The following is a 24294-nucleotide window of genomic DNA, read 5'->3' as shown; positions in this document are numbered from 1 at the left end:
CCTTCCTGGCTCGGTGGCGCTCGGGGCCTGAGGGGAAAAAACGGCCGCGGTGGGCGCTGGGGGTGGCAACGGAACGGCAACGCGGGCTTAGCGCGCCCTGGGACGCGATCTCTGCGCCTGGGGGAAGATGAACACGGCCAACAAGGTCCGGGTCGGGCCCGCGGCCGACGGGCCTGCGCCGCCCGGGGAGGAGGAGGGCGAGGGTGGCGGCGAGGCAGGCGGGAAGGAGCCGGAGGCGGACGCGGCCCCCGGGCCCAGCGCCTCGTTCCGCCTCATGGTGACTCGGCGGGAGCCGGCCGTGAAGCTGCAGTACGCGGTGAGCGGCCTGGAGCCTCTGGCCTGGTCTGAGGACCACCGCGTGTCTGTGTCCACCGCCCGCAGCATCGCTGTGCTGGAGCTCATCTGCGACGTGCACAACCCAGGCCAGGACCTGGTTATCCACCGCACCTCGGTGCCCGCCCCTCTCAACAGCTGTTTACTTAAAGTAAGTTTTCCCTCGGCCGCAGCCCTGGAATCTTCCTGCCCACGTCCTGCGGCCGTCTCACCCGTCCCGAAGGAATCCCGGCCCGGATACTTGGTTTGGGATTACCCTCGCACCTAGCGCTTGGGGGTTATTGAAGTGATCTGAGTTGCCAAACCTAAAAAAAAGCCTTGCAGCTGTTTGCGCCCGGTTCTCTGGATCACCCCGCCCCACGAACGTACACACCCAGGGGCACCCCCAGAGCCGGGTTCCGCCAGCCCTTTTCTTTGCCTCTGCGAGTGGCGGGCACCTAGAGCAGATTGCTCTCGGTGGTGCTGAGACTCCACCCCCCGACCTGCTTCTATCGTTGCTCCTATTGTCTGGGGCCGACTTTCCGAGGCTCTGGGCTGGCTTTGTTTACTGTTTTGTGCCCTCCTCTGGGGCCTCTTTTGCTTTGGAGTAGAAAAATTGGTCCTCTTCATTGTCTTCACTGTTTCAGCGACTTATATTATCAATGGTCTTTGCGTCTCACCTTGGGCAGATGGGTACTCTAGTTTTCTTTACTAGCTAAACATCTTTGGGAGGTGGAATGAAAATAAAAGCCTCTGGAAACACGCAGTTCTTAATCTTTGAGTCCAAGGTCTCTGTAAATTTAGCGCTTTCAGTTTTATATAACCTAAGTTTACCTCTAGAACTTTAGGATTCCTGTAGTTTTAGTGTTTAATAATCACGGTTTTCAAGTTCGATTTTTTTTTTTTTTAAGTAGTAAGCCATAGCATTCATTCTAGTTGCTTGTGAGTACAAAACTTTTCCTTCCTACATAGAGATCGTTTGTGGATCTCTATGCTTATGCGGTCTGTCAAAAGAGTATATTCATCCAGTCAACAGATATTTGAACATTGCTACATGCTAGGTGTTGGCCTAGGTTCTGGAAGGAAATCAGTGTGCAAAACAAAGTCTACTGTCATGAAGCTTACATCACTTGTTTGGCAAGTGATGAACAAATGATAATGTAATATCAGATGGTGATAAACACTGTGAAGACATTTGTATACAGAGAACATGTTTGTGTGAAAGCAAAGTTTTTCTAAACTCTCACCGCATACAGTCATTTTAAATATGAGTCAGCTGTAGGCAGGGTGCAGCTAGTCCTCATCTCTTTTTAGCTTATTTAGTTGAAATTTGAAACAGACAACTTGATGTTGAATTGGGTCATCGTACATTTTTATGACTAAGCCCACTGTGGTTATCTTGAAGAGGACATGAACAGAATTTTAAAAATATAAACCAATCCTGTGAAATTGAGGTATGTAGAAGACAGAAGAAAGGTGTTTTAAAAGGTGCATCCTCTGCTGAAAAGGAACTGAACTATTTGCAAGAAGTTCATATGCATATCAACTAGAAAAAAGCGCATATGTCTGTGAGGGAGAGACTGAGTAGCAGAGAGGATGTAAAGAAGGGAATAGTGAGGGAAGGTAATTTTATCAAAAGGGATAATCTGGTAGTGAATCCCCACCAGTCCTAAAAGAAGGTAGTGTTTGGTTTGTAAGAGGGAGGAAAGAAAGGGCATACCAGGTGGCAGGAAGGAGGCATCCATCTAACGTGTATGTATTTAAGACATGAGCATAATTTACTATTTGTGTAGTAGTGGATCAATAGATGACTCAAGTAGCTCATTTAGGGAGTCAGAGAAAAGAAAAGTGAAGCTAATTTGGGAACTTTGAAGGTTAGTCTGAGGAAGTTGGGTTCCCCAAGGAAGCCCCTATTTTAGGAAGCCCCAAGGTGGTGTTACAGTGTCCTGAGCATAGAGCAGTATTTTCCAACCTTTTTATCTCAGCACACTAGGGCCTCTAGTTAAAATTCTGCAGCACACTTAAATTTATGTTGATCCCCAAAAAAGTAAAAGAAGGAATGTACTTACTATGCTTTAAACTTCTTTCACATAATTAATGACCTTTAAAATTTTTTCACGGCACACCTAAGATCTTCTTGCGGCATACCAGTTGTGGCATACTGGTTGAAAATCACTGGCATAAAGTGACCTACTATGATTCTGGAAAATGAATCTGACTGAGCTAGAAGCAGGAACGTGATTTTTGGAATCAGTGTAAAATAGGGATTAAGAGATTGGGGTTTGGCATAAAACAGCAAGGTAAGCAGAGATAATAAAACTTTGTTTAGGTTTTTTGGAGGATTAAATTAAAAACACATGCTTAGGACAGTTCCAGGTACACTGTAAATACTTGTGGTAAAAGGATAATGTAGGCATACAGGTATGAAGGAATAAGAGTCTGGGTTAATGTAGTGGATGTGGACGTGAAGATTACCCCTAATATTCTGATTTTAAAAATTGTCATTTTGCCACATTTGACATTTGCCACTACTAAATAGTAACAAGAAATCCTTATATAACCCACTTATAGTTGATAAATAGCTTGCATGAAATTAATCAGCAGAATCTTCTGTACTGTATCACACAAACCATCAATCAATTAGGAGTCTTATTAGAATAGGGCTGCCTAGTGAATGAGTGTTGAATTGTCCCTGCAGTTCTAAAAGAGACCTCTGTGGTATAAAACTGTTGTAATAGTAGGAATGTAAAGCAATTTATAGCAGTACTTTGGTGCTACCCGTTAACAGTCCCCTGGGGATTTAAATGTGTTCGGTGCTATCCAGCTTGCCTTTGCTCTTACCTACACAGGGAACAATTAGCAGCATACATCACAGTTCTAGTATGTAGCATTATTAGAAAGCTAGTTGCTAAACCCCTTTGAAACTTCTACTCTATGGTTCTATTATTTAGATTATGAATTTCTTTTAGGAAAATCTGCAGTTTATGATAGTTCAAACATTAATTATCAACTATTTGGAAGTTAACAGTCTTGGGCACTAAGGTTATATGATATACAACTAAAAAGAAATTAAATAGTGATTCAAGAATAAGTCACAATTTTTCTTCTCATTAGACTACTGATTTAGTGAATCATCTAGCTGTGTAGCATTCCACATTCTGATAATATTTGTATACCTAATATATTGTGTATCAATTGTTGGGAGCCTTAGAAAGGTGTTACCTTCACCATCTAACCACCATTAACATCACCATTTAACCACCATTAAGTTAAATTAACTGTCATTAAGTTAAATTAACTGTTACCTGTCTTGAGAATCCTTCCCTCCACAAGATTATTGTCTAAAAACTTCAAGTGAGTTTTTATTTATCAGGTGCTTACAGAGTACCTAGCTATTAGTAGTATTAGTGATCAGCTGGAAACCAGATAATTTACAATTAAATGATTGGCTGTGGGTAGGCTTCTGGGACCTGGACTTTTAAGTGATATGCTCTTTGGGCATCTGTGTGCTTGTTTTAATTTGTTAACTAGGTTTGTGATAGAAAGATTTGGAGGCAGGTGCAGTAGGCTGATTCAAACTAGTATGTTAGCCTTTACTACCCAAAACCATAAGGCTTTTACCCTCCTGTCAAGATCTTTGCTGCTTTCCATCCTATCAAGAATTCTTCTTGTTGGCGGTGCCTGTTGCTTAGTGGGTAACTACATACAAGGAGGCTGGCAGGTTCGAACCTGGCCCGGGCCAGCTAAAAAAACAATAACAACTGGAACAGCAAAAATAATAATAATAATAATAACCAGGCGTTGTGTCGGGCTCGTGTAGTCCCAGCTACTTGAGAGGCTGAGGCAAGAGAATCACTTAGGCCCAAGAATTTGAGGTTGCTGTGAGCTGTGACACCACAGCACTCTACCCAGGGTGACAGCTTGAGACTCTCTCTCTCAAAAACAAACAAAAAAAAAAAGAGTTCTTGCAGTGAGTTGAACCAAGGGTTGCTTGAGCTTTGTTTATTTCATCCTGTGCTGCTGCTTTGGGTTACCAGCCCTGTAAGTTGACTTCTGGTTCTGCAGTAGCTTTTATTTGCAGTATGTCCTATTCTAAGGATTGTTGCTTAGTTTATTGTATTAAAGGATTTGGTGGAAAGTTTTATATGTACCCTTCATTTGGTGGACAACTTTATGTCTGCCTTGCATTTTATATACTTTTATTAGGGCTCATTAACATTTACTCAATTATCAGGAAATTTTTTAAAATTTCAAAATATTAAGGGAGGTACAATTGTTTCAGTTTACATGAATCATTTTTGTAATCCTTGAGACCTGGCTATAGGTGTGCCTGCCAAGTAGTACCTGTTAGGTTGGTTTACTTCCCACCTCCTGCTCCCCTCCCACGTTTGCTTTCTGCTGAGTTTTCCCTCCTTCTATGCACTCGTGTGCTCATTGGTTAGTTCCAGTTTAATAGTGAGTACCTGTGGTGTTTGTTTTTTCCATACTTGGCAATTTTTTTTAGGGGAATAGTCTCCGGTACCATCCAAATTGTTGCAAAAGATATCAATTCATTTCTTTTTATGGCTGAGTAGATAGAATAATAATAATGCTTATCATAGCTAGCATGTATTGAGCACTTAATGTAAGCTTTACATATAACTTAACCTCCTAACTCTATGGGACATGTTTTGTTTTATAAATGAGGAAATTAAGGCCAGAAGGTTTAAGCAACTTGTACATGGTCACAGAGCTAGTACATATTTTAATAGAGCCAGCACTTGAACCCAGATCATCTGGCATCATAGCCGATTTTCAGTTATTATGCTTTATCTCATTATGTCATATTTCAAACTACCCATAGAAAGCTCTGAATTTTGGTTAGCATTATTTTATTTCAAGTTAGCAACCACTACCTCATTTAATTGGAATTTCCAGTCTGTGTTTCTCCAGCAGGTCCATAGTGTATCCAAGAGACTTTTTTTTTTTAATAGACACAGGGGTCTCATTCTGTCACCCAGGCTGGCGCCCAGTGGCATAATCATAGCTCACTGCAGCCTCTCAGTCTTGGGCTCAAGTGAGTCTTCTGCCTCGGCCTTCAGAGTAACTGAAACTAGCAGGCTCAAGCCACTGCACCTAGCCTATCCAAGAGACTATCTTAAGTGCCCTTCTAAAGTCAAGATACACTGTTGAAACACCATTCCTCAGAGTGCTCTTTAGTATGATAAAGGGCAACAACTCTCTAAAAAGGTCTGTTATTTTTAAAAAATGGATTTTTGGCTAACTGGTTAAATAAGTCTCTCTAGTAGTTTTCTGGCCAAGGCATTTAGTGTGCCCTTGTAACCTTGCAAGAGGGAATGTCATGTATATAGTAATTCTCAAACTTATTTGGTCACATAATCTTTTTTGAGGGACTGTGCTTTATGAGACACACTTGAGGAAATGTTGTAGACAACTTTGTGTCTTCCTTTCATTTTATGTGCTTATTTATTATGTCATCTAGCAGTTTTAAGAAAAAAGAGAGTAAGGTTAGATTATTCCGGTTATCCTTGATTAGTTTCTAATGATTACTGTTATCTGGATAAACCATTCATTTGTTAATAAACAGGAATTGTATTTCCTGTTAAGGTTAATGGTCTGTAGTTTTTGCTTTCTGTTTATGATTTGGGGGATATTTTAAAACTATTTATTGCATTCTGACTTTCTAACTAATCCCCAATTATCCAAGTTTTATCTAGGATGTAGTTAGTGGTTTTAAGTTAATATCTTCCAAGTTTTTTCAGTGTCCTGGAGTGTAATTCCTCTGATCTTAGAAACTTAAACTCATTTAAAGTAGCTTTTTAACATCCATGTATGTCTTGGGCTTGAATTCCCTTTTAATCACATTCTACCCTTTTCCCTTTGAAGAGCAGCCTTTATGAAAAAGTAAATTGACACTTAAAAAGGATTGAGAGAGTCTGCTTTCTGTTTCTGTTATCTGTTTCTCTAAAGTCACTGGATCAAGTCCTTACTGCTTCCAACATGACAAAAAACATCGTTTGGTTGACCTCTGCTCTTTTTTTGGCTTTAGCCTTCCTGGCTATTTTTTTATGGCCCTGGACTCCTTTCTTGTGGTCATTTAGCTCTTCCTCCATCTTCAATATTCCATTAAGATTGTTTTGAAGAGCTTACCATCAAGCTGAGATGGGATTTGGATAGGAAGAAGAATTAGACAAGGGAACCGGGGAAAGCAGAAATGGGAATGTTCAAGACCCGCAAATACAGTAGTCAAATTGGACTGGGTGTTCTTCTGTAGAAATAGACAAAGCATTTGGAGTTGGCTCTCAGCATAATTTAAAGGAAATATGCTCAGCCTGAGCAAAAGCAAGACCCCATCTCTAAAAACAGCTGGGCATTGTGGCAAGTGCCTGTAGTCCCAGTTAGGAGGCTGAGGCAAGAGAATTGCTTGAGCCCAAGAATTTGAGATTGCTGTGAGCAATGGCACTCTATCAAGGGTGACAAAGTGAGACTCTTAAAAAAAAAAAAAAAAAAAAGAATTGCTATCTCCTTGAATTTTCTTTCTTTAGGCATGTACATGATCCGTTAAATGGGTGTCATGCCAGAATTAAGAATTAATACAAAATTTTTGAAACTTAAAACTCATTTATAGTAGCTTTTTTAATATTCATGTATAGATGGATGTCATCAGTTAATACAGATAAATATGTATCTGATAGTTTTTATACTTCTTATTTTCAGGTTGGCTCAAAAACAGAAGTTGCTGAGTGCAAGGAGAAATTTGCCGCCTCTAAGGACCCCACAATCAGTCAGACTTTCATGTTGGATAGAGTGTTCAACCCTGAGGGAAAGGCCTTGCCGTCATTGAAGGGATTCAAATATGCTAGCTGGTCCCCCATGGGTTGTGATGCTAATGGCAGGTGCCTCTTAGCAGCACTGACTATGGACAATCGCTTGACTATCCAAGCCAACCTCAACAGACTACAGTGGGTCCAACTGGTTGATCTGACTGAGATTTATGGAGAACGTCTTTATGAGACCAGTTACAGGCTCTCCAAAAATGTAGCCCCAGGGGGAAATCTTGGAGATTTTGCTGAGTTTCAGAGGAGACACAGCATGCAGACCCCAGTCAGAATGGAGTGGTCAGGCATCTGTACTACCCAGCAGGTCAAGCATAACAATGAATGTCGGGATGTCGGCAGTGTGCTTCTGGCAGTCCTCTTTGAAAATGGTAATATTGCCGTGTGGCAGTTTCAGCTGCCGTTTATAGGAAAGGAATCCATCTCTTCATGCAACACAATTGAGTCCGGAATCAACTCTCCTAGTGTTTTGTTTTGGTGGGAATATGAGCACAATAATAGGAAAATGAGTGGCCTTATTGTGGGGAGCGCTTTTGGACCTGTAAAAATTCTTCCTGTCAATCTCAAAGCAGTCAAAGGCTATTTCACTCTAAGGCAGCCTGTTGTCTTGTGGAAAGAAATGGACCAGTTGCCTGTGCACAGCATCAAGTGTGTACCACTTTATCATCCTTACCAGAAGTGCAGTTGCAGCCTAGTGGTGGCTGCAAGAGGCGCCTATGTATTTTGGTGTCTTCTTCTGATTTCCAAAGCAGGGCTCAATGTGCACAATTCCCATGTCACGGGCCTTCACTCCCTGCCAATCGTGTCCATGACTGCAGACAAACAGAATGGAACGGTCTATACTTGTTCCAGTGATGGCAAAGTGAGGCAGTTGATTCCCATTTTCACAGATGTTGCATTAAAGTTTGAACACCAGTTGATTAAACTGGCGGATGTGTTTGGCTCGGTGAGGACTCATGGGATAGCAGTGAGCCCCTGTGGTGCGTATCTAGCCATCATCACCACTGAGGGCATGGTCAATGGCCTGCATCCCGTTAACAAAAACTACCAGGTCCAGTTTGTTACTCTCAAAACCTTTGAAGAGGCAGCTGCTCAGCTCCTGGAATCTTCAGTTCAGAATCTTTTTAAGCAGGTAGACTTAATAGACCTAGTACGTTGGAAGATTTTAAAAGATAAACATATTCCTCAATTTTTACAAGAAGCTCTGGAAAAAAAGATTGAAAGCAGTGGGGTCACATATTTTTGGCGTTTTAAGCTTTTCCTCCTGAGGATTTTATATCAATCAATGCAGAAAACCCCTTCAGAAGCCTTATGGAAACCTGCCAATGAGGACTCAAAAATGTTACTCATTGACTCACCTGGGATGGGCAACGCCGAGGATGAGCAGCAAGAAGAAGGCAGTTCTTCCAAACAGGTGACTAAGCAAGGCCTGCAGGAGAGGAGCAAAGACGGTGATGCCGAGGAGCCCACTGATGACTCGCTCCCCCAGACTGCAGACGTTGGAGGCCGCGAGCCAATGGAGGAGAAACTTCTAGAAATCCAAGGGAAAATTGAAGCTGTGGAGATGCACTTGACCAGGGAACACATGAAGCGTGTGTTAGGAGAAGTGTATCTGCACACCTGGATCACAGAAAACACCAGCATCCCGACCAGAGGACTCTGTAACTTCTTAATGTCTGATGAAGACTATGATGACAGAACAGCACGGGTAGGTGTTTATTAACCGAAACTCTGAAACTGAAAAGCCTGCTTGCTTTGTGAGAAGGAAATGACCTAGGCGGAATTTCTAAAGCTCAACTTTTGCTTTGACCATTTTTTAGGTAATTGGCGTGAGGCACAGGGGAATAATTCAGAGGACACATTCATAGCATATGAAGAGTATTTAATTCTTCCTCATCCTGTGGCCTCGATGGATATGCAAGGTTTGCCAGATGAGATTTAGCTGTGGATTAGCTGGAGGCGGCCACATTTAGCAGAGCAGTGTGTGACGAGGAGTCACAGCAGAGGAAACATGCTACCCATGTTCCCTACCTTTCCTATTTATAAAATATTTTCCATTAGAAGGACTTAAGAAGATTTTCTGGTTTAGTCATGAGGGCATATAAATAAATTATTACTTAGGGCTCATTTTTACCAAAACTGGATATAATCTTTATTTTAGTGTTAGAATGGTCTTACACTATTGTCTAAGATGCGTTCCATAGAATTTAATTTCCTAACAGATCTCTGGGGTTCAGTGCTTGGTGCAGTGCACACTATGCCTCTGCAAGGTCCCCAGGGGATGTTTTCATGCTATAGGGATTCTGAGAATTCATAACCATAACCTTGTGCAGCTCAGACTTCTGGATCAGGGAAGTTTTCTTGCAGCTAACAGCTGTTAGAATCTGAAGAACTTCTACATCAGGACGCACATGATGTCATTTTATCCCATTTTTGGTGTTGATTAAGCTGATATCCTCATTAAGGTGCTTCACCTTTGGGGAAAAAACATTTCCCTTTGTAATTCATGAAGTAACCTGCAGGACTATAACTTTGAGACAGTATGAATATTCTATTACCAATAACCTTTCACCCAGTGCTTTCAGCAACTACTGAAATCCTTTCCTGATGATTATTATTATGGTACTTGCAAAATGGCGGATGGCTTTTTCAGTTTGTTTTAATGTATTTTAAAAATAAATATATATTTATTATAAAAAAAAAAAAAAGAATCTGAAGAACTTGTGTTCAAAAGAAAATACTGTATACCAAAATATTCAAAACCAGAAAAGTCTGTGTGCCTTCTTTGGAGATTAATATTTATTCTCATTGCTTAAAGTCTTACTTAAAATATTAATTGAAGGCAGTAAATTCAAATATCTTCATTCCTATTATTGCATTTTTTTATTGGATAGGGAGTGTGTTTATTGCTCATAGGATGTTTATAGTGATCATCAGAGTGGTTAAAAGGTACTGTTCGTGGCTCAGCACCTGTAACTCAAGCGGCTAGGGTGCCAGCCACATACATTGGAGCTGACAGGTTCGAATCTAACCCGGGCCCGCCAAACAACAATGACAACTGCAGCCAAAAAATAGCTGGGCATTGTGGCAGGCACTGGTAGTCCCAGCTACTTGGGGGAGACTGAGGCAAGAGAATCGCTTAAGCCTGGGAGTTGTAGGTTGCTGTGAGCTGTGGTGCCACAGCATTTTAACCAGGTCGATAGCTTGAGGCTCTGGCTCAAAAAAAAAAAAGTACTGTTGGTGTAACTGACTTTTCTTCTTTAAAGGTCAATTTTTAAAAGTTGTTTACTTGTGTTCTAAATTGGAAAAGTAGGGCAGCGCCTGTAGCTCAGTCAGTAGGGTGTCAGCCACATACACCAAGGCTGGCAGGTTCAAACCCCACCCAGGGGGCCGGCGCCTGTGGCTCAAAGGACTAGGGCGCCAGCCCCATATGCCAGAGGTGGCAGGTTCAAACCCAGCCCCGGCCAAAAAAAAATGCAAACCCCACCCTGGCCAGTTAAACAACAATGACAGCTGCAATCAAAAAATAGCCAGGCATTGTGACTGGTGCCTATAGTCCCAGCTACTTGAGAGGCTGAGGCAAGAGAATCACTTTGAGGTTGCTGTGAGCTGTGATGCTATGGCACTCTACCCAGAGCAACAGCTTGGGACTCTGTCTCTAAAAAATAAAAAAAAAAATTTAAAAATTGGAAAAGTATATGGTTATCACCGTGTGCCTAGGACCTAGTTAGAGTCATTAGAAGAGTAGATAAAAAATTACTAAGAATGTTTTGGAAAATAAGTAATGGAAGTTGGTTCATATGGTTTTGCTCAGATGCCAATTAAATATGCCATGTGGTTATGTGGTTCTCAGCCAGCCAGTTTAAAAAAGGAAGAGTGTACCCTACCCATCTATAGCAACTGAGTTTTGATTGAAGACTGTGCATTTCATGTCTTCATAATTCATCTGTATTCATAAAGACCTTTTAAACCTAGGATATTAATTTACTTGTAGTTGTAAATCCCTTCCAAGGTTCTCAGCCTCTCAACCTTATTTTCTTTGTCACCTCCCCCTAGAGCATTTTTAGACATCTTTCTTATTGCCCCTGCCCATGGAGTTTTAATACCACAGGTACGGTTTTCTATCTGGTTATGTACTGTATGTATATCTGTGCTTTATACATAAAAAGAGTAGGACTTTTTTTTTGTCCTCCAAGAACCAATATTTGCTATAGTCGGAGGACTGTCACTTCCATTAAGAATGCGTGAATCAGACTCATAGTTGGATTTGTATGATCAAGACTATTGAGAACAAATGGGAGCAAATTTGTATAAAATTTAGGTACATCTGCTGCAGGATTTTTGAGTCGCTTTTGTTTCTGTACCCCTATCCATGACTATCTGGAAAGGGATGAGGATAGTTATCCTTGCTGTAAGGGACCAGAAATTAGAAGTCTTTAGGCTGAAAAGGTCAAAAATTAATGAGATTGAAATTTGTAGATTATACACAGAAGGGGTAAGGTAGCTGGCTCACCAACTTCTTTTTATTATTATTAAATCATAGCTGTGTACATTAATGCAATCATGGGGCACCATACACTGGTTTTATAGACCATTTGACACATTTTCATCACACTGGTTAACATAGCCTTCCTGGAATTTTCTTAGTTATTGTATTAAGACAATTATATTCTACATTTACTAAGTTTCACATATACCCTTGTAAGATGCACCGTAGGTGTGATCCCACCAATCACCCTCCCTCCACCCATCCTCCCCAATCCCTCCCCTCCCTCTCCCTCTTCCCCATATTCTTGGGTTATAACTGGGTTATAGCTTTCATATGAAAGCCATAAATTAGTTTCATAGTGGGCTGAGTACATTGGATACTTTTTCTTCCATTCTTGAGATACTTTACTACAAAGAATATGTTCCAGTTCCATTCATGTAAATATGAAAGAGGTAAAGTCTCCATCTTTCTTTAAGGCTGCATAATATTCCATGGTGGCTCACCAACTTCTGAGCCATTAAGACACCCTTTGAGGCTTGGCACCCATAGCTCAGTGGTTAGGGCACCAGCCACATACACAGGGGCTGGTGGGTTTGAACCCAGCCTGGGCCTGCTAAACAATAATTACAACCAAAAAAATAGCTGGGCATTGTGGTGAGTGCCTGTAGTTCCAGCTACTTGGGAGGGTGAGGCAAGAGAATCACTTGAGCCCAAGAGTTTGAGGTTGCTGTGAACTGTGACACCACGGTGCTCTACTGAGGGCAACATAGTGAGACTCTGTCTCAAAAAAAAAAGATGCCCTTTGAAACTTAAGTGAACTAATTTTAGTGAATTAATTCCAAAATCTTGTGGATTATTCTATAAGAGATTAAACGGGAATGGATCCAAACTTTGAAGGACACTCTGCTGGTAAAAGAAGATGGTTCCTGAGAGTTGGTGTATCCCAGGACTCCCAATGACACATCTATCTGAGGAAGTTGTTTCCCAATAAAATAATGAAAGAGATGTATGGTTTTTAGACTTTTATTTTTAAAGAGAATAATTTTAACAAAGCAGAGCAAACCAAAACTGAAGCAGGGGCAAGGCCCTGGAGCCTGTGCTGTCCTCTCTCACTGCCACCTCCCCGCTCCCACAGTGGGCCTTGCATGCCTCTGCAGTAGCGACCAGCAGCCTCAGATCACAGGCTACTGGACTAGACTGGCGTCTTTGGGCCAAAAGAAAGGGAAATTATTTTTTAATTGTAATTACACTTTTACTTTGTAAAGCCTTTCTTTAATGTTCAACATTAGCAGTATTTTACATAATGTTTTGCCTATAGAGATTGTGCTTTTCTTTCTTAATGTCAGAACATTCTAGATGATAGCTAAATACTGTCTTCTAACAGAACTGGGAAGGAAGTCTTTGTTTCCGAAGCAGCTGAAACATGGCAAGTAATAACATTTTGGTTTTCAGAACAGTTTTCCCTTAGTGGTTGTAGTTCACCCTAGTGTCAAAGGCCCCAGCTGAGTTTCTTGTTTTCAGCAAGTTGGCTCAGGTTGGAGGACTAGCTCTTCTACCATTGGCCTCTCTGGAAATGCAAGTCTCTTGTAGGATACTGTATAATTTTTTCACTTTTCCCTTGTGTTAGGAGGCTTTTTCTTCAGGAAATCCTTCATTCACCACTAAACTTTGCTGATTGCTCTGTCTTACTAGGTGCTGATTGGACACATCTCAAAGAAGATGAACAAACAAACCTTCCCTGAGCACTGCAGTTTGTGTAAAGAGATCTTGCCATTCACAGATCGCAAACAGGCTGTCTGTTCCAACGGCCACATTTGGCTCCGGTAAGCCGTTGAAAGCTCTTGCTGTTGCTCGTTTTTCAGTTTTGTGTAGCTCTAACCATCATAAAGTATTCATCTCGGTTGTGTGCCACCCACACTGTCATGTGGGAGAAAAGCTGCTATTCTAAAGCCTGACATGGATTTTTTACGGTAATATGACTAGCGTAAGGTGGCCTTTAATGATAGTTTTTTACTACCTAATTCCTTATTTATTTTGGTAATACTTTTACCTTTGAAATAGGGTTAAATTTTTTAAAAGTACTGTTACAAAGTAACACCTGTTAAAATTAATGAGTCCACGTGTGTTCATGTTTCTTTTGTTCAAGTTTATAGTACAATGGAGACATCTCCTCCTCCCCGTAGTCTCTCCTCGATGTGTCTTCACTTTACTTTCCCTCTGAGCTCATTTGACACGGGCACTCCCTCGTCTTTGAATGCTGTCATCGCCCGCTTCCTTGGTTTTCTTCTTCCCTTTGACTCTTCATTCACAGTTGCTTTGCTGAGTCTATTCATCTTTTTGATATCTATCTTGGGACCTGATTTTCTTCTTTCCACTGTCGCTGTGAGTGCTTACATAGCATCTGTGCGCTGACCACATAAACATAGAGCTTTGGCCCTAAGTGCAGACTTAGTGTCTGCCTGCCTGCTCAGGATTTATTTCTATTTGAATGTTTAATGGGCATTTCAAGTGGGGATCCAACCTTTCTCACTACCTCTTCCTCTACAGCCCTGCTCCAAGACACCATCGTGTCTTGCCCAAATTATAACACCTGTAGTTACCTTGTGACTGGTCTTCCTGCTACCAGTCTGTTCTCAATATGGTGATGATTGACCTTTGATCAGAATTCGCTAATGGCTGCCCATTTCTGATGAGGAAAAGCTAAAATCCTCTCAATGAGCTGTCAGACTGTACACAGCCTGGCTCCCTTCTCCTCAGGCATTCTGGCCTTGTTCCTCAGATACACAAGGCACCTGTCCCACCTCATGATGTCTCATTGGACAGTCCCTAGGGAGCTCTTCAAGCAGATGTCCGTGTGCTGCAAGTGTCACTTTACCACTGAGACCTTATCGCACCCTGCTGATGTCCCTCTGCCTCCCTGCTGGTTTGCGTCCCTGTTGCTTGCTCTGTTTTCCTCTCTGGTGGTGATCACTCTCTGATATATATTGGACTTTTTCTGCTCTCCTTCCTCTGGAGAAAACTCCATAAAGATAGGAACTTTTGTGTTTTGTTCACAGCTATTTCTAGAACAATGCCTGGCACGTGGCTGGCACTCAGTAAAAATTTATATTTATTTTGGCAGTGCCCATAGCTCAGTGGGTAGGGCGCCAGCCACATGCACTGGGGCTGGCGGGTTCAGACCCAGCCCGGGCCTGCTGAACAACAACCACAGCAACAGAATAGCCGGGCATTGTGGCTGAGGCAAGAGAATCTCTTGAGCCCAAGAGTTTGAGGTTGCTGTGAGCTATGACGATACAGCCCTCCACTGAGGTTGACAAAGTGAGACTCTGTCTCAGTTTAAAAAAAAAAATTGTATATTTTTAACAGAAATAGGATTGTGCTACATATACCATCTTAACTTGCCAGCTCTCTTCTCTTAACAGCTATAGAGTTTTCCATTATTCGGATGGGTCACTGATTGATGAATATTTGTTTTTTTTTTCCCAATTTTTAGTGCTCTCCTACAGTTTCTCTTTTTTCTGTTTTCTTTTGAGATGGAGGACTTACTAGGTTGCCCAGGCTGGACTTGAACTCCTAGGCTTAAGTGATCCTGCATCAGCCCCCCTAGTAACTGGGACTGCAGGTGTGCACCACTGTGCCTGGGTCCTACACTTTTTCTAATTTGACTGTTCAGGCCTTTTTTAAAGGGGAAGAACAAGAAACTACACATTAATGTCTCCCAGATGAGTTCTTTCAGAACAGTCATTTTCATTTTTGCTGATTCATCATTGCTCCGTGTGATGATGGGTGCTTGCCACCAGGCACGGGTGGTCTTTCTTCCTGATACCTGAGTGCGCACGCAGGGTGAATCTTCCCCGTGTCTCGTCCCCTGACCTCCGTCTTTGTATTTTCTACTCCTTTGTTGCCCAACTTGAAGTTGTTATCTTCTGGAAAAACTTCCCTACAGAGCCCAGATGCCCTTTTTCCCATCTTGTTCATGTTCCACCTATCCTTATTTGCCTGGTCCTGGTAGATACTCAATAACCATTTGATGGAATTGAATCTGTGAATATTTGCACACTTTTTTTTGTTTGTTTGTTTGACACAGAGTCTCACTTTGTTGCCCTCGGTAGAGGGCTGTGGCATCATAGCTCACAGCAACCTCAAACTCTTAGGCTCAAACAATTCTGTTGCCTCAGCCTCCCAAGTAGCTGGGACTATAGGAGCCTGCTACTGCATCCAGGTATTTTTAGAGACAAGGTCTTGCTCTGGCTTAGGCTGATCTCAAACCTGTGAGCTCAGACAGTCCACCAGCCTCAGCCTCCTAGTGCTGGGATTTGCACTCTTAATTTTGTCTTTGATTTTCCAATGTACTGTCAGATTCTAAAAGATAGTGCTTATACCTAATCTTAAAATAACTAGGAAGAACAATTTTTAGTATACATTAAGAATTCAATGTTCTGTCCAGAGTAAATTCTTTCCCAGGGCTGCAGTCACAGGAACAGTGAAACACAGTCTGAACTCTGAAACTGCAGTCTGTCTGGGTCGGAAGCTTGTATCGTCTTCTCTTACTAACACGACACAGCCTCCTTCCCTTTCCTAAGTTTGGGTGGCATAGGTTTAGCCGGCTTTGATGCGCAGAGGGATTCATTGTTGCATGAATCTGGGAAGTAACCGTGTTCTCACTTTGTTATTAGTATGTGGTTTGGAATAACTCTGTGGTGGAATTGTGCAGGCTGCTTTCCCCATGCTGGTAGAACTAGGCAAGCCTTTGCCCTTGACAATGCAGTCTGTCTTCTTTCAGGTGCTTTTTAACCTATCAGTCCTGCCAGAGTTTGATATACAGAAGATGTTTGCTCCATGACAGCATTGCCCGGCATCCAGCTCCCGAAGGTGAGTGCTCTCCCTGCCTTGGGAGGGTGGATGGAACACGCTGGCACAGTACCAGCCTCCAAGTGTAATGGCTCCGGTCATGCTTAGTATTGTGCCATCAGGGACACTGAGGGGAGCACGCCCGTGCTGCTCTTTACAGTGTTATCATGAAGCCACAACTAATTAAAACAGGGCAATTGAAATATGTCATAGTGAAGAACATACTGCCTTTTAGTATGTGAATTAAGTGGGTCTGTAGTTGCTGCTGTCTCACTGCAACCAAATTATTCATTCAAAAAAATGTCAAAACCTGTTTTAAATGGCACACATAAGTTGTATTTGAGTAAAAGTCCTATAGATGATATTGTGTATGCAAAGACCACGTTGCTGAACCAGTAATAGAATATTCATTCTGAGTCATTCTTTAGTAGCCATGATGGGTTTTATCTCAATTAACCAATATTCTTTTTCCTGGTAGCCCTGGTGACAGTACACATATCTGTTTCTGAGATAACTAGCTACAATAACATCATAGATGTGATCAAGGAAGTAGCAATTTTAATAGCCATGCAAATATCAGATTTTTTCCCAAGCTTCATTAACGTCACACCATAAACAACTGAGCTAACTAGACACAAGCGTATACAATTATAAATGTATTTGGGAGAGGACTTATGGTCTCAATTAACTGAAAGAGAAACATTCTATATAAAACTATATCTTTTTAATTTTTGCTCTAAACTAAAGCTAATTCTCAGAACTACATTGGCAGTTTGTGTTCCATTTTGGCTTTTTATTGTGGGAATTACAATCATACACAAAAATAAAGAGAGGTCCGGGTGGGGTGCAGTGGCTCACACCTGTAAAATCTAACACTTTGGGAGGCTGAAGTGGGAAGACCGATTGAGGCCAGGAGTTCCAAACCAGTCTGAGCAAGAGTGAGATCCATCTCTATACAAAATACAAAAGTTAGCCAGGCGTGGTGGTGGTGGGCGCCTGTAGTCCTATCTACTCAGGAGGCTGAGGCGGGAGAATTGCTTGAGCCTAGGAGGTTGCTGTGAGCTATGAGGCCACTGTACTTTAGACAAGAGCAAGACCCTGTCTCAAACAAAACAGTATAGAGAGGAATATAATAAACCCCTGTGTATCTATCACTCAAATTCTAAAATCACAATTCATCGCCCTTTCTGTTTAATCTCCTCTCCTTCACCCATCTCCCCCTTCTTATTAGATTTTTTTTTTTTTTTTTTTTGTAGAGACAGAGTCTCACCTTATCGCCCTCGGTAGAGTGCCGTGGCGTCACACAGCTCACAGCAACCTCCAAATCCTTGGGCTTAGGCGATTCTCCTGCCTCAGCCTCCCGAGCAGCTGGGACTACAGGCGCCCGCCACAACGCCCGGCTATTTTTTTGTTGCAGTTTGGCCGGGGCTGGGTTTGAACCCGCTACCCTCAGCATATGGGGCCAGCGCCCTACCCGCTGAGCCACACAGAGTTTCACTTTGTTGCCCTCGGTAGAGTGCTGCGGCATCATAGAGCTCACAGCAACCTCAAACTCTTGGGCTCAAGTGATTGTCTTCCCTCAGCCTCCCAGGTAGCTGGGACTACAGGCACCCGGCACAACATCCAGCTGTTTTTAGAGACGAGGTCTCGCTCTGGCTCAGGCTGGTCTCAAACCCGTGAGCTCAATCTACCCACCTCGGCCTCCCAAGTGCTGAGATTACAGGTGTGAGCCACCTCGCCCAGCCCTGTTAGATTATTTTGAAATACATTTTGGGGAATTTTTAAATATTCCATGTAGTTGAGAATTGATAAACCACTTAGGCAGGAAATCTGGAGAAGAGGGAAACTCAGAAACAACCTGCCCCTCATCCCGTCCATCTGCCTGCCTTTTCCGGAGCTAAAACTTGATAGCACATGTCTTCTCTTTGCAGATCCTGACTGGATTAAGAGGCTACTGCAGAGCCCCTGCCCTTTCTGTGATTCCCCTGTCTTCTGAATGTCAGTGTGGGAAGATGGAAGGGCATGAGCCCTGCTGTAGCAAACACGCTCTAGCCTGAAGAGGCATGTGCTGGAGGAAGCCTGGCCCTCGCAAGTGGAGCGGCACCTTTGTGATTGTAAAGAACTCATTTCTGAAGGGCACTCTCCATCTCTAGGGACTAAAGGATGTCTCTTAAAAATGACTGCGGAGATTTTGAGTCATTTTGGAACGTTGCCCTGACCCCTTACCCAATGAGGAACACTTATTTTTCAAGTGTCTTGACTGAAGCAGTTTGAACAAAAAGAATGTCCTGTCGTTTCCAGGAACAGAGTGGTCTCTTCTAGAGAGTTTAGATAAGGGCCCAACTGGGCTGAGTTGGGTTTTAATCCTTGGTTTGGTCTGGAACTGCTTTGTGGCTCTAAAGAGCTTAAACTACCTGGTACATGGCTTTTGATTAAAAGTGTCCAAAACAACATGTGGCCTGATGTTTTGTTCCAGTAAATAGCTGCAGATCTGTAACCTGTCAATTATGGGTTTCCATAACCTGTCAATTATGGGTGTGCAGAACACCTTTTTCTAAAACTGTAAGAAGTTGAAGCCAAGACTAAAGTTGGGTTTAATGCTTCAAGTGATCAGCTTAACTATTATAAGTTAATCGTAAGCGACTTTTTTTCTCTCCTGTGTCATTAGACTCCCTGACCCACTCTAATTTGTATGAAGATGTCAGTACTCCACTTCACCCATGACACAGCCCTACTTCAACCTGCCTGAAATAACCTAAATGAGATACTTGTACATAAAAAAGATACTTTCTTTCTTTAGTATTAAACCAAAATGGTCTGTATTTTAAATGTGGACATTTCCAGATGTTTCATTAGGGTAGGAGTCTGTCTAGAGACTTGTAGAGAGGGGACAGCTCAGAAGTGGAGACCTTCGAGCTCTGGTGCTACAAGTGTGTGCAGCTTAGTTGAGCAGAGCCTGGGATTGCCTTCTCTCTGTGTAGGTCCTTGGTATTTGGAATACAGTTTCCCACCACCCCACTCCCCATGGGCTTTTATGAGGCCTTGTCAGACATCAGTTGATTAATTGCTCTTAAAACCTAAAAGACATTATGGAATTACAGTGTTCTTAGAGTCTTAAAACAAGTGCCCTGTTATGTAGGATTCTGATAGGGGACTGTGCCAACTAACAGGACCCGTAAGGCACGCGTCCTAGAATGGTTGATACTTCTGTAAAGGGTAGGAAATACAAAATATGAAATTACAACTCCTGCCTGTCTCGTGTTGTCTTTTTCCCTTTATTCTCACTTTAGAAATAACATTTTGAGGGCAGCTCCTGTGGCTCAAGGAGTAGGGTGCTGGCCCCATATACCGGAGGTGGCGGGTTCAAACCCAGCCCCTGCCAAAAAAAGAAGTAACATTTTGATATTCGGAATACATTGAAATGCTGATCCTTCACCCCTGTGGACAGGTAGTAGAGATAAGAGCCTGCTCTGAAATGTCTCCTTTCCTAATTCAAAAGGCTTTGTCCCCTGTGTTTAATTATGTATTTGCTGTAGTCTTCTGCTTGTTTTTCTTGTTTTAGTGGTAATTTCAAGAATAGTGTTTTCAAGAAAGAGAACCAGGCATCATTGAAATCATGACTAACACAATTCTGAACAATGTATATTTGAAGTCTTTGTGCCTGCAGCTGCTTCTTTTACTTTATAATAAATGTAACAGTAAAAATTGAGATCCTGTCAAAAAATTATTGCTGTTGTAATAATCATGGCTTGCTTAGTTTCACTTATTTTTTTTTTATTCCTTTTCAGAGTCAGTAGGGATTTGTTCTTACTGGGATATTTTGTGCTGTTGCCATTTATAAAACTTATGTTTTTATTTAGCAGTTGTACACTTTTGAGAAAATGTAACTGTCAGTAACTAGAAAGCATCTTCTACATTAGTTTGTATGTCTCTGTAAGAATCAATATGTCTACAATTTTACTAGAACTTTGATTCTCTGCTGGGCCCTGGCCCAGTAATACTCTGAAGACTCCCAAACCTCCCCCATCCATGGGGAGGTAAATCATTGTGCTGGGAAAATAAGAAGCGATATGAATCAATGGTGGCCTCACCAACACACGCTTCTGAATTCCTGAGAGTGTCGGTCAGTGAAACCTCGGGAAGATGCAAGTGGCGCTGGAAATCTTTATTTCATTTTACTTAGAGGCAGGGCTCGCTTTGTCACCCAGTTACTGTCGGCTGAGTGCAGTGGTGCGATCGTGCCTCACTGCAGCCTTGAACTTAGCACCTGGAATCGTCTAAGTGCCTCTTCTAGTTTATATTTATCGCACCCTCTCTACCTTCCTCAAACTTGCCTGGTCTGTTGGTAGATTAAGTTGATTTCATGTGTAACTGTAATAACTGTTTCAGGAATGGGACAAATAGTAGACGTGATAGTGCTGAACTGCATTTAAAGATTGTATGCAATTAGACTTTAAAGCTACAGCATTGTTACATTTTGGGAGTCTGATATGTATGCACGTTTCACAGTTTGTCTGCCTGGGGTTAATTTGTTCCTATTATACTAGATAAGAAATCGATAGCATATTATGCTTGATATTCATTCTGAAATCCTTATGCGTCCACCATCCAGACTTCAAGCAGTCTCTACCTACTGTTATATCTACCAAAACTACCAATTATTTTTCAGTGTCAGAAGTTATTAGAACCACTGGTGAAACTTGTGGTTGAGCGTGACATTTTTCTGCTTTTCCTTGTTAAGTTTTTGAGCATGTTAACGTTGAAGTGTATAAGTTGGAGCTGTTAGCAAGTTGAACAGGTTAATTAGGTTAGAAGAATGTTAAAAGGTGATTAAATATTAAATACATTCTGTTATAATGGTATCAGATAAGATACAAAAGAAATGGATGCCTATAGGTGCTTGTTAAGAGGATTACAGTTCTCGTTCTGTGAGCACCTGCTCCCCTTGCGGCGGTTAGACTGCCTCGAGTTTGGCGAGTTCCTCCAGTTCCTAGAATAGTATCACCAGATGATTTCCACAGGCTTTATCTATGCTTTCTGCCCTGACTGCTCTCTCTATTGCTTTTCCTTCCCAAAGAATCCTTCTTGGTTCCCATTCCTTTAGTTTTCTCATCTTTAGGATACCTTCAGAGCGAACAGATTTCATGTTTGAAAGAAAAATGGATCAATGATAAAATCTCTAAGAGCTAAATCATGTAGTGAGTTTCCCTACCCAGAAGAAACTATTCAACACCAGTATTTCTAAAGGTAAGTAAGAGTATTGTTAACAACTTGGTAAACTGTATCTGGTTTTCTTCAAAACTTGTAATTTCTTTGCCAGGGTGCTTAATAACTCTTGGTGGGGCTTTAGGCTAAGGGCTGCAAAATTTTAGCTCCTTGCCGCCACTCATCCCCACCCCAGCCAGGGTTATTCTTCACGAGCAAAAATTCTGGTTAAATTAAAGCCGAATGGGTTACATCCAAAGGCAGTCCCAGCAGCAAGTAGGCAGACCAATAAGTGAGTCTCTTTGTGATGAGCCCACCAGGGACTGTTGGAGTCTCCACGTGGCTTGCTTGCGTCTGTCTGCGCCTACGCTTCTGCCTAGTGCTGCATCGAGCAATTCAGCGAGACTGGGGTCGTCTCAAGAAAATCTGTCCTTTCCCCTCAAGGTGGTTGGGTTTTTACAGCTCTAAAGCAGTGTTTTTCAACCTTTTTTGTCTCATGGCACACTTGAACCTAAACTTCCTTGGCACACTTAAATTATGTTGATCAAAAAAATAAATAAATGAAAAAGTATACTTCCTATGCTTTGAACTTCTCTCAAAATAATTTAATTAATCTTAAATTTTGGCAGCACACCACGGCACACCATTATGCACAGCACACCAGTTGAAAATTGCTGCTCCAAATGATCTAACTGAAATGAATTGTTTTCATTTAGTTGTTATTGAAAGTGTCATCTGGCAGCATGGCAGTTTGGACCATGTCTTAATGCCCTCATGGTTTTCTTGAGTCTAAGAGGGGATTTTTGCAGTAAAGACACTTCCTGCCTGCTAACATGGTAGCAGCTATCCAGCTTCACCATGGAGCATGTGAAATTTGTCCTTGATGGAATTAAGCCAAACTCAAAGAACTCAAGAGTTGCTTCTAATTATCTAAAGTAATTCCCGGTATAGCTGCAGGCCTTTCAGAAACTTGTGAACTCCTTTCCATGGAACAGTCATAGATCAATATTTACCCAATGCCTTGCAGGCACAGGCAGCCTCCCACCTGCAGAGATGATCTAAGATGGGGCTGTTTCTGAAAACTTATGTGAAAATCTATAAATTTAACAGAGGAATGATCATTTGTAAAGTTGTTCTATAAAGAGGTTAATTCTTCCAACCCTTTTATCTGACTAGGTGTTCAGCTATTCTTACCTTTCATTTCCTTGAGTCAGAACTATATTCTAAAGGAGAACTAGTGAAAATCTGGGATCCTAGCCAGTGAGTTTATTTAGAGCAATATTAAGTGGTTTACCAACGTGGTCTACCAATGCATTTACTCTTTCCGGTCTTGAAAAGACTTAGAGAAAGGGGAAGATGGTACTCTCATACTGAAGTAATCAAAGTAGACGCTACCTAGTTGAAATACTGTAAACAGATTGGGTAGACTTAAATTTCAGAACTAATCGTATGTTTATTTTTAAGTTAGAAAGTTGCTTACCTCAGTAGCATGAAATCTTGTTTCTTTCATAAAAGAAAAAGATCCTATAAATTGTCAAGATTGGACAATTTAAGAGGCACTTCATACTTAATGATTTTATATTTGGCTAATAGAATGGTAGAGGTTAGGGGTCTCCTTCCTTCCCAGTTCTGCAAAATGGCCTAAGAATTATGTTGCCAAGCCTTAACTCAGATTTGTACTGTGATGTGTGAAAGGAACGTGTATATCAAACTGGTTTATACAGAAGATTGGTTGGAAAAGTAAGCCTGTATTGAGTATAGTGATACATATTTGATGTTTACCCAGTGCCTGTGCTAATCTTTGTGCTTGGCTTTGAATTATATGTATGTTTACACGTGGAATTTTTGAAATAATAACAGTCACCTAAAAACAAGGTTGTGGAAAGGAGATTAAAAAAAAATTCTTCCCATCTGATTAGATGGTATCTTTTAGATATTTGGTGTTTAAATAAAAAACTTTAATAACATATTCTGCTTTGAATGCCCACCAATCCAGAAAAGTGGGCAGCTGTTGTCTATTGTCAATTGGACATGGTGTTCGTTGTTAGATTGTAAGCTCCTCAAGGGCAGGAGTTGTCTCATCTCATTCCTGCGGCACCTGATGTAAACAGTGCCTTGCACAGGATAGGTGGTGCTCATGCCACGAGTGAGGGAGCGACTTCCCTCTTCAGGATGAAACGTGTTCAACACTGCAAAGCCACTAATACTGGGAGAGGGCTGAGTCTGTCTTGGGTTTGAACTCAGTTTGAATCAGATTCAACTTGGGTGAATGCAACTGTACCACGTCCTTAGCACTATTTAACCTTCTAGTCTTGAAGATAATGTATTAGTCTCCTGAGCTTTTATCTAATATTAGAGCTTAGGTTTCTGGGGTGAAAGTTTGAAGTGGGGAACATTATCAAGAAGATGAAGTAGAAATGTTGAGAGGGTGGTGGTTTGTCAGTATACAGCTCTTAGTTATTACTAATGCAAGGGTAACAGGTCTTTTTCTTTATTAGCTGGTTGGTCATTTGTCCAGCTGATGAAAGACCATTGGTGTTTAGCTTCCCATTATGGATTCCCCTCGGTTGCTCATACAATTCTAGTACTTAGAGTCCAGTA

The 24294-nt window shown here is 41.7% G+C and overlaps 1 protein-coding gene across 1 annotated transcript; it reads left to right on the top strand.

Annotated features, from left to right (window-relative positions):
* The first annotated feature begins 30 nt into the window (after positions 1–30).
* GTF3C4 (general transcription factor IIIC subunit 4) lies at positions 31–22787 on the top strand. The gene is made up of 5 exons (XM_053571061.1): positions 31–484; positions 7030–8856; positions 13330–13460; positions 16421–16509; positions 18420–22787. The coding sequence occupies exons 1-5, from the start codon at positions 128–130 to the stop codon at positions 18482–18484; spliced, it is 2469 nt and encodes an 822-aa protein (XP_053427036.1). The 5' UTR covers positions 31–127; the 3' UTR covers positions 18485–22787.
* Positions 22788–24294: the final 1507 nt, after the last annotated feature.

This window comes from Nycticebus coucang, chromosome 2 (assembly GCF_027406575.1).
Source record: "Nycticebus coucang isolate mNycCou1 chromosome 2, mNycCou1.pri, whole genome shotgun sequence".
Classification (NCBI taxonomy): Eukaryota; Metazoa; Chordata; class Mammalia; order Primates; family Lorisidae; genus Nycticebus; species Nycticebus coucang.
The sequence above is the reverse complement of the archived record's forward strand: the minus strand, read 5'-3'. Positions and strand labels throughout refer to the sequence as shown.

What these genes read in the sequence shown, in the direction of transcription:
- GTF3C4 (XM_053571061.1), top strand. Translation starts at nt 128, where the DNA reads ATGAACACGGCCAACAAGGTCCGGGTCGGGCCCGCGGCCGACGGGCCT. An exon ending in ATGATGACAGAACAGCACGG is followed by an intron (nt 8,857 to 13,329) that starts GTAGGTGTTTAT and finishes CTGTCTTACTAG; the next exon opens with GTGCTGATTGGACACATCTC. An exon ending in AACGGCCACATTTGGCTCCG is followed by an intron (nt 13,461 to 16,420) that starts GTAAGCCGTTGA and finishes GTCTTCTTTCAG; the next exon opens with GTGCTTTTTAACCTATCAGT.